The 9,955-nt window shown below is 37.1% G+C and overlaps 2 protein-coding genes across 2 annotated transcripts in view; both read right to left on the bottom strand.

Moving 5' to 3' along the window:
• The window catches only part of LOC107695738 (uncharacterized), a 9,207-nt gene extending 3,604 nt beyond the window's left edge, over positions 1 to 5,603 (bottom strand). Inside the window, exons 1-7 of the mRNA XM_016495762.1 lie at positions 5,545 to 5,603; positions 5,101 to 5,186; positions 4,768 to 4,793; positions 3,795 to 3,940; positions 3,498 to 3,589; positions 3,174 to 3,348; positions 2,960 to 3,066 (exon numbers count right to left, since the gene is read on the bottom strand). Coding sequence (XP_016351248.1) covers positions 2,960 to 3,066; positions 3,174 to 3,348; positions 3,498 to 3,589; positions 3,795 to 3,940; positions 4,768 to 4,793; positions 5,101 to 5,186; positions 5,545 to 5,603 — 691 coding nt within the window. The remainder of the gene's footprint in view (positions 1 to 2,959; positions 3,067 to 3,173; positions 3,349 to 3,497; positions 3,590 to 3,794; positions 3,941 to 4,767; positions 4,794 to 5,100; positions 5,187 to 5,544) is intronic.
• A 155-nt stretch (positions 5,604 to 5,758) lies between these two features.
• LOC107695737 (uncharacterized) overlaps positions 5,759 to 9,955 on the bottom strand; it is a 10,917-nt gene continuing 6,720 nt past the window's right edge. The window contains exons 12-15 of the mRNA XM_016495761.1: positions 6,497 to 6,662; positions 6,277 to 6,380; positions 5,859 to 6,001; positions 5,759 to 5,776 (exon numbers count right to left, since the gene is read on the bottom strand). Of these exons, the coding sequence (XP_016351247.1) occupies positions 5,759 to 5,776; positions 5,859 to 6,001; positions 6,277 to 6,380; positions 6,497 to 6,662 (431 nt within the window). The remainder of the gene's footprint in view (positions 5,777 to 5,858; positions 6,002 to 6,276; positions 6,381 to 6,496; positions 6,663 to 9,955) is intronic.

The raw sequence follows: 9,955 nt of genomic DNA, 5'->3' as shown, positions 1-9,955 counted from the left end.
CGTGCAATGTGAACACAGCAGCGACTGACTGCTACCTCAGATAGTCGTGCAGTGCGAAAACCACGGTGACCCGACGACTTTGAAAATCGTGCAGTGTGAACTCGGCATTAGACTCCTAAAAACACTTTTGCTCACGTGCAAACAAGTGCGCGCACAACCGTGGATGATTCATTTTCCACTCAAATCGAGTCTGGGGTGTGCTGTGCGATACAGCATCGTCTGCGATAATGTGGCAAGTGTTGTTGTAATGATGTGCGATCTGACATCAAGTAGGCTATATCACCAAATCATCACACAAGTTCACGCACGTTGATTTATTAATCTATTAAAACTCAAAATTCTAGGCATTCTAAATTATAGACAGGCAAAAATGCTTCTGTATGCTTTTTATATTTATATAATTTAATATAGATACATCTATATCACACAAAGAGTACCGTTGTTCTGCAGATATCAGCATGAACACATTTAATAATCATTTTATAGAAGTTCAGTAAAGCAGTAAGTGACTTACATTTTAGACATAATATTGCTTGTTTTTGCTCAATGTTACCAACGAAAATAGTTCCAAACAAAGATCACAGCACTGTTTTGCGTCTCTGAGTGTTTACTTATTGAATTAATCAGCTTTTTGCACGAATCGGTTGATAAAAATGATTTAGTGATTCACCCATTAACACAGTCAAATGCTTTGTTTCTGAATGAATCAGTCATTTGAATGCATCGGTTGAATCTCAATGACTCACTCATTAACAGTCACTTGCTGACACCTACTGTCGGTTTTAATTTCACATTTCGACTATTTTTTTCATGTTTTAAATTATTTCAGATATCAGTATTCAACGTTTTATGTTAAAAACAAAACATTAGGCCTATTCATGCATCTGTAACTGCATGCATCATGCATGCATCCATGTCCCCTCTGAGATACATAAACTGTAAATACATCTAAATGCCATTTCAGATGCAGATTCCAGAAATGTTTCCTTATGTTGGAATGAAAGACACTAAGTACCAGATGAAGTGCTCCTTATTCTTACCCAAAGATACAAAATAGAAGAAAGAGTTAAAACTGAACACAATCTTGCTACTCAAGCTGTGTATGAACATTTTTTATATTTATTTGCTTCTTTTATATTTTGCATTTACTTGTACTTTTACTTTCAATACTTAAGTACGTTTAAGATAAAAAAAATACTTTTCATACTTAAGTACAATAAATATCACATACTTTAAGACTTTTACTTAAGTAATATTCAAAACAGTGACTTCAACTTCTACCAAAGTCATTTTCTGGTAAGATATCTGTACTTTTACTTGAGTATGGCTTTCAGGTACTTTATACACCACTGATTATAGGTACCTTCTTAAGATGCAGACACATTTACTGTTGTTTGGACCATAGATATGTATATGTAGATGCCACATTACCAAATGTTTCTATGGGCTGCTATACATAAGCGGTCCGCCATGGTCAAAGCCAGTCCGTGAACAATTAAAAAGCAAGTTGACTGTGCATCTGCAGCCATAGTTATTATTTACATGTATGAATATCTATGATCCTCGGCGTATGTGGACAGGCATTCATGTCCTCACAGACTACAAACCATCAAGCAGCACCCCGCCCCCCCAACCAACTGAACATCTTTTGTGCTTGCTTTGATCGTGGAAACACAGAATCACCCAACAAAGCTGAGCTCACACCAATCATAGCAAAATGTTTTGCGAGGTTGGTACTATCCCATCTGAAAACGTGCCTGCCCCCAACACTGGACCCATTTCAGTTCGCATACAAACCCAACAGGTCAACTGAGGACGCCATCGCCTCAGCTCTCCACAATGCCCTGAATCACCAGGATGAAAGCAACACTAATGTCAGAATGCTATTCATCGATATCAGCTCTGCTTTTAATACTGTGATTCCATCTAAGCTGATCTCCAAACTCACTGACCTTGGCATCAGCCCCTCTCTCTGCAGCTGGACCTTGGACTTTCTCACCAAAAGACCATAGTCTGTTAGGATTAACAATTACAACTCCTCCATCCTCATCTTGAACAGTGGCATACCATAGGGCTGTGTTCTGAGCCCAATTCTCTACTCCCTTTCCACCCACGACTGCGTACCTGTACATGGCCCTAACTCCATAATCATGTTTGAAGACGACACCACGGTGTTAGGCCTGATCAGCGGCGATGATGATTTGGACTACAGGGAGGAGGTTCAGCACCTGGCAGTGTTTTGTGCCCAAAACAATTCTTGCACTCAACACCCAGAAGACCAAGGAACTAGTAGACACATTGACCTGTCTGGAGCAGTCGAATGGTATCTACGTATAGATATCTATGCTTTGGACAGTCACAGAAACACCATGCATTGTATAAACAGTCGATTCAGCATTTGAGGAGAAAACCGTCAAATTATGACTGAAAACGTGTTAATTGGAGACTGTTTTATTCTTAGTTTTATAGTCCGAAAAGCCCATTCAGGAAAAACTTGATAAGACTGTTGCCAGTATATAACATGAGGATGCACAATGCTAAAGCCTTTATGTAAATAGGTCGCATGCTGCGTTTGTCCAAACAATGACACTAACAATGCAAATATGCAGATAAGAACATTAACCCAGGGTTTGGGAATATATAGTGTGAAACGTCAGTGAATGAATACCCTAACTGTTAACCCTGGGTAAATTACAAGCAGTGTGAAACATGAATCAAGAATGACCCAGGGTTAACTAGTTCAAGTGAGAAAAGCCCTATGATTTTTATAACAGAAAACAACCCTGCCAATGAAATATACATTCTACATTGATTTTTGGTCATATATTTTGGTAATATATGACATGTTAACTCAATGGTATGTTATTGTAATTGTAGACAAATTAATTTGGCATTTCACTATAGGCTCTCTTGGTTTTCAGTCCACTTTCCTTAGTATTTGTTGTGTAAATTCACTCACTTGTGCAAAATTTCTCTGGGCAGGAGAATCGCACTTTATAATCAGCACAAAGCCCTCCTCCTGTTTGGCCTGCAGTTACACAAGCAAACCCAAAGACTGGATTATACCTTCACAAGACACAGAGAAAAAATTGGAGTTAATTTTTTGTTTCGCTAAAAAATGCTTTCAGAAACATGTGCCCTGTAAAGCAATGTAATAGATTTGATAGACTCACACTTGAAAGATGTTTCCAGTTTGATACGCTGGCTGGCCAGAGATGGTCTGAACTTCTATTCCGATTGGATTTGGACAAATGTAACCAGGGTACTTACTGAAAAGGCCAGACAAGAGTTCAGAATCTCTTCCATTTGTTTCAGGGTCGTCAGAATCAAACCACCTGGTTACACACGCTGATGAATAGAGCACAGAGAAAAAAAACTATTATACATAGACATTATACATAGACATAATACATACTATTATAAGCATCTTTACAATATGAACAAAAAATCTTCATACAACACAGTGAAGTTGAATACATTAGAATTATGAAACATACTTGTGTTGCAGAAACTCAGTGGACATGTGAAGCAGACCCTGTAGTCTTGACAGGCCCCATTCACACACTCAAAGCCCTTTAACGGGTCATACCTACAGAAAATAACAAATATATTAACTGAATTTACAAAATGGCATTCATAAGCAGTTTTGTGCAAAATATTTTGCAAAGGTGTTCTTGAAGATCCAGAACAAGCAATGATTAAGCTTCTCATGTCTATTTGACATCGCATTAAGAAATAACAGCATAGTCTATTTTAATTGGAGACATTTATATGGATAATACATGATACCATACACTACAAAATTGTTTCCAGTAGGCAGTACAGGGCTCCCACTAACGGTTGTGACCTCAATGGCGATGGGCTGAGCGCAGACCTGTAGTGGGTATCTTATCAGGAGTAACGACAGCTTCTCATTGTCTCCTAGTCCATTGGGGTCATCCTGACACCACCATCCATTTAGTGGTTTATTCACACAAGCAAAGCCTTGTATTGGATCATATCTGCAGAAAAATAATACATCTGCTAATATTATTTACAAAAAAATCTAAATAAGCATCTTATAACATGCTAGGAATTTTAGTGTTTTGTATGTAGAACTGTCCGATTACATAGTGTAACTTGTACAGTAAATGGGATTAGACACAGTACACTTTATTGTGTGACTGCTCTTGAAGCACCAATTTAATGTGCTGCTCTATGAAACATATTTTTAAGATACTTGACAGATTGGCTAAGCCAATCTTTCAATTCAGAGAAAATGAATGGGCAATTGTATATGTAAGAGTGAGTGTTTAAGATAAAGCACAGCCATACAGACAAGTACTCGAACTGCTATCTAATTTAAATGTTTAATCAGTATTTCTGTGAATGCAAATGTGCATATGGGCAATGGGCATGCATTCTCTTCTGCTCCTAAACTCCATATTTCAGTAAAGAAAGTGGTTGGAGTTGCAAGGGCTAAACTGAAAGTGATATGCAACAGATATTCTGTGCATAAAAGTAATGCAAACACATTTGGTGAAATAGGCACCAAATAAGTGTTTAGATTAACAATGTATCCATATCATTATTTAATTTATCTGAAGGAAGTTTAAAATAGAACATGTGAAATTGTTTGTCGTACACTGGAAAATTTCCATTCGGCAGTACAGAGGTCCCACCATTGGTTGTCACCTCAATGGCGATGGGCTCAACGCAGACCTGTAGTGGGTACGCCAACAGGATTGACTGCAGCGTCACAGACTTTCCAAATTTACTGGATATAACTTGGTTAAACCAGCGTGTCCTACATTCTAACAGAGGAAACCCAACTTAATAAATATCATCATCTTATCCAAACCCAACAAAAGCTCATAACATTGATTTGTTATAGAAAGGAAAAATTCAAAATATTTTTGACATATTCTTAGTCTTACATCTGAATTATTTTAGAGCTTTGATATTATTTTGCATGACATTTGTGCAAATTATACCTACAGTACGTACAAATTTTTATAATGTAATGTAAACAAGCACTTTAGAAAATTTTATGATATTGTAAACTGCTAGTCAGTTATTTGGTAACACACTGGATCTGTTTTGTGTGTAAATGTCACTCACTTGAACACCAATCCTCTGGGCAGGTGAAGCGCACCTTATAATCAACACAATATCCTGTGCAAGCAAACCCAGATGCTGAAATAAATCTTAAAAAAAGATTAAATAATTCAAGAACATCATAAAAAAAAACATTTACACAAGTTTTTGTTTATTGACATACTCAGTGTTACAACTTGATAGACTCACAGTTGAAAGTTAAATCCAGCTAGAATTGCTGGCTGGCCAGAGACGGTCTGAACCTCTATTCCAATTGGATTCTGACATATTTCTCCAGGGAACGTACTGAGAAGTGTATCCAAGAGTTCGAAATCTCCAACATTTTTACCAGGTTTGTAAGAATTAAACCACTTTGTTACGCACTCGGATGAATACATTAAAGAGAAAATTGTTAGGCAAAAAAAAAAAAACATACAGTATTACAGTAGATCAAATGAATATACATACTTGGTTGGCAAAAACTCATTGGACATGTGAAACGGACCTTGTAATCCTGACACCACCATCCATTTAGTGGTTTATTCACACAAGCAAAGCCTTGTGTTGGATCATATCTGCAGAAAATAATAATCTGCTAATATTATTTACCAAAAAAAAAAATCTAATCTAAATAAGCATCTTATAATATGCTAGGAATTTTAGTGTTTTGTATGTAGAACTGTCAGATTACATACTGTAACTTGTACAGTAAATGGGATGAGTTTAAAATAGAACGTGTGAAATTGTTTGTCGTACACTGGAAAATTTTCATTCGGCAGTACAGAGATCCCTTCATTGGTTGTCACCTCAATGGCGATGGGCTCAACGCAGACCTGTAGTGGGTATGCCAACAGGATTGACTGCAGATACTCAGACTGTCCAAATTTAGTGGGTTTACCTTGGTTAAACCAGCGTGTCCTACATTCTAACAGAGGAAAACCAACTTAGTAAATACCATCAGCTTATCCAAACCAAAAAAAAAAGGATCATCACACTGGTTTCTATTATAGAAAGGTAAAATTCAAAATTTTTGACAGATTCCTAGTCTAATAATATCGAAGTTCTAAAATAATTAATAATATGTACCACTTTTTATAATGAAGGTGAACAAGTAATTCAGACAATTTAATGACATTGTAAACTGCTAATCAGTAAATTGGTAACTCACTGGGTCTGTTTTTGTATGTAAATGACACTCACTTGAACACCATTCATCTGGGCAGTTGAAGCGCACCTTATAATCGTCACATAACCCTCCTACTTGATATGAATTGATGCACTCAAACCCAATTGCTGGATCATATCTTCAGAAAAAAAACAGAATAACCTACATATAAATCTTCATGTAAGATCATTTTTGTTATATGGCTCAAAATAATAACCAGAAACCATTGTAATGCTTTTAATACTGTACACTCACACTTGAAAGGTTTGAGATGATGATATGCCAGAGACGGACCCTACATATATATCGACTGGATTTGGACATATTTGTTCAGGATATACACCTAGAAGGTCAGCCAAGAGCTCACTGTCTCCATTTCCATCATTAGGGTCATCATGGTCAAACCACTGAGTTATACAACCTAAAATAAAATACCAAAAAACAAACAAATATCCAAAAAAAAAAAAAAAGGACAGGATTTAAGGGTAGCCACATGAGAACCTTTCAGGATGTCATTATACGATTTTACGTTTTTTTCTTTTTCTTTTTAATTATAAAGAAGGAAAATCAGACCTACTCTGAGTGGAAGGTGAGATACGTGTACCTATAAGTAATGACAGACTAGGGGTTTTAGCATATTTTTTCTCTAATACAAATGTCAGTAAGTGGTTTTAACAACAGCTTCCTTTTTAATCAAACTTACTTGTAACAAGAACCACCCAAGTTGCAAATACCTTGTCAAGAAAAATTACATATTAGTAAACTTTTTAATATAATATAATATAATATAATATAATATTGGACCATCATGCAAAATAAATGATACCTTGATGCTCATTCTTGTGGCTTTCAATAGAGTCTAATAGGACATATAAAGATTTTTTTTTTCTTTTCTAAAGAAAAATAAATCATTATAGTGTCAGTACCGGTACCTTCTCCGACTCCTTTCTGCCTCTCACCTGTGCGCTGTCGTTGTCATTTGCACGTGGTGGTTGTTTTGGTCCTGTCAGTTTCAGACACACATGGTGGAGCAATCAGCGCTCACTCGCGGGGCGGCGCGCTCTATTAGCCCGCACCTGGTACTCATTCCCACTTCCTATATATTCCTGTCTTTGTCTTTTTTTCGGCGTGGGTATGTCTTATGTCCTTATGTGCCGTATGGGCGCGCTTTTGAGTTTTCACTCTCCTCTACACTCTCTGCACTGTTTCCAGGATCCTCAGGCGAGGAATTAGTATCGCGGCTGTGGACAGTGAGGCCGGATTGGGAGTACGATTCTGGACGTTTTCCGGTATTCCTCTCAGCCCCCCTGTCTTGGTGAATGTGTGCGCAGGGAGCGCCACACCACTGCATTCCCCTAACTGTGGTGTTTCACGCCTTTGCTGGCTTGGGTTTCGGAATAAAGTCTATTTTTTGTTTGAACTGCATTTGAGTCCTCTGTCCATTTCCTGACATATAGTGCCTTTAAATCTTAAAAAAGAAAAATACTTGGCATTGCTAAAAGTCTATTGAAAAAAAATAAGTGGTAAGTGACACTGCATTTATATTTCAATTTCTTCTAAGTCAGTCATTGAATACACTCAAAAGGTTTACATAATTGTAGATATAATAAAAATATATAAACTCACCCAGTCTTACCTTATGATTGTGCTAGATATCTACACCACTATATTTGACCATCAATGCAGGAGCACAGTTAGTGTCTACACAACATCATCATCTTTCTCTGCTGATATTCTTTCTCTTTTTAAGCAGGTGGGCTCCTCCCAGACCATCCTTCAGTAGCATTTTTGTTGTCAGCTTTGTCCTAATTTCTGATCTCCTTTCATTCACCTCTAACACTCCACCCATCTCTTCCCGCATATCCATATACTTACAAGAATAGTCTTTTAGGAAATCTTGTCCAAGACTTATATTTTGTTCCTCACTTTAGTTATTTCCTGATAAAGAAACAGGGAAGGTGAGATTGTCAAATGTGACATTTGATCAGATGTTGCATGCATTGTAAAGAGAAAGAAACAGTGATTGTAACATTTTACAATATACATTACACAAAAAACAGGTCACAAGGGAAAGGCTTTAAGCGATTCATATAAACCCCTTGCAGACAGTGGTCGTGAAGGAAATTAGATATGGGTTGATTTTGTGTCACTTTTGCAGGTGTTATTCTGTTTCTTTTGACAGCATAAGGCATTAAATGTAGCAGGAAAAACATACGGTGCTGCTTGAAAGTTTGTGAACTCTTTACAATTGTCTATTTCTGCATAAATATAACCCAAAAAATCATCAGCTTTTCATGCAAGTTCTGAAAGTAGACAAAGAGAATCCAATCAAACAAATGAGATGAAAATATATACTTTGTCATTTATTTATTCAGGAAAATGATCCAATATTACATATCTGTGAGCGGCAAAAGTATGTGAATCTCTAGGATTAGCTGTTAATTTGAAGGTGAAATTAGAGTCCATCTGTTCAGAGGTGTTTTTAATCAGTGAGATGACTATCAGGTGTCATGTGTGCCCTGTTTTATTTAAAGAAGTTTGATCATGTTTGTGGAAGTGTATCATGGCAAAAACAAAATGAGATCTCCGAGGACTTCAGAAAAAGAGTTGCTGTTGCTCATCAGGCTGGAAAAGGTTTCAATAAGCAACTAAAGGCCTTTCTCACATTGGCTAATGTTAATGTTTAGGAGACCATCATCAGGAGAACACTGAAAAACCATGGTGTCCATGGCAGAGTTGCAAGAAGAAAGCCACTGCTCTCCAAAAAGAACATTGCTGCTCATCTGCAGTTTGCTAAAGGTCATGCAGACAAGCCAGAGGAATACTGGAGAAATGTTTTGTGGATGCATGAGACCAAAATAGAACATTTTGGTTTAAATGAGCAGCGTTATGTTTGGAGAAAGAAAACACTGCATTCCAACATTAGAACCTTGTCCCATCTGTGAAACATGGTGGTGGTAGTATCATGGTTTGGGCCTGTTTTGCTGCATCTGGTCCAGGACAGCTTGCCATCATTGATGGAACAATGAATTCTGAATTATACCAGCAAATTCTGATGGATAATGTCAGGACATCTGTCAGTGAACTGAATCTCAAGAGAAAGTGGGTCATGCAGCAAGACAACGACCCCAAGCACACAAATCGTTCTACCAAAGGATGGTTAAAGAAGAACAAAGTTAAAGTTCATAGGAGGAAACCCACCAACATCACAGAGTTGAAGTGGTTTTGTACTGAGGAATGGGCTAAAATTCCTGCAGGACTGATCAGCAGTTCCAAGAAACGTTACTTGCAGTTATTGCTGCAAAAGGGGGTCACACCAGATACTGAAAGCAAAGATTCACATACTTTCGCCACTCACAAATATGTAACACCGGATCATTTTTCTCATGACAAAGTATATATTTTTGTCTCCTTTGTTTGATTGGATTCTCTATGTCTACTTTCAGGATTTGTGTGAAAATCTAATTATGTTTTGGGTCATATTTATGCAGAAATATAGAAAATTCTAAAGGGTTCACAAACTTTCAAGCAGCACTGTATTTATTTTGGTAATCAAATTTATTAAAACCCAAATTAACACAGGAAACATTGTATTTCATGCTAATGCAAATAAACTGCAAACACATGCTAACTAATTAAACAATGAAATAAAGTGTGTGTGTGTGTGTGTGTGTGTGTGTGTGTGTGTGATTACCTGTCTGCTGGCAGCCCAGA

Source organism: Sinocyclocheilus anshuiensis, unplaced genomic scaffold (assembly GCF_001515605.1).
Source record: "Sinocyclocheilus anshuiensis isolate Anshui unplaced genomic scaffold, SAMN03320099.WGS_v1.1 scaffold234, whole genome shotgun sequence".
Lineage (NCBI taxonomy): Eukaryota > Metazoa > Chordata > Actinopteri > Cypriniformes > Cyprinidae > Sinocyclocheilus > Sinocyclocheilus anshuiensis.
The sequence above is the reverse complement of the archived record's forward strand: the minus strand, read 5'-3'. Positions and strand labels throughout refer to the sequence as shown.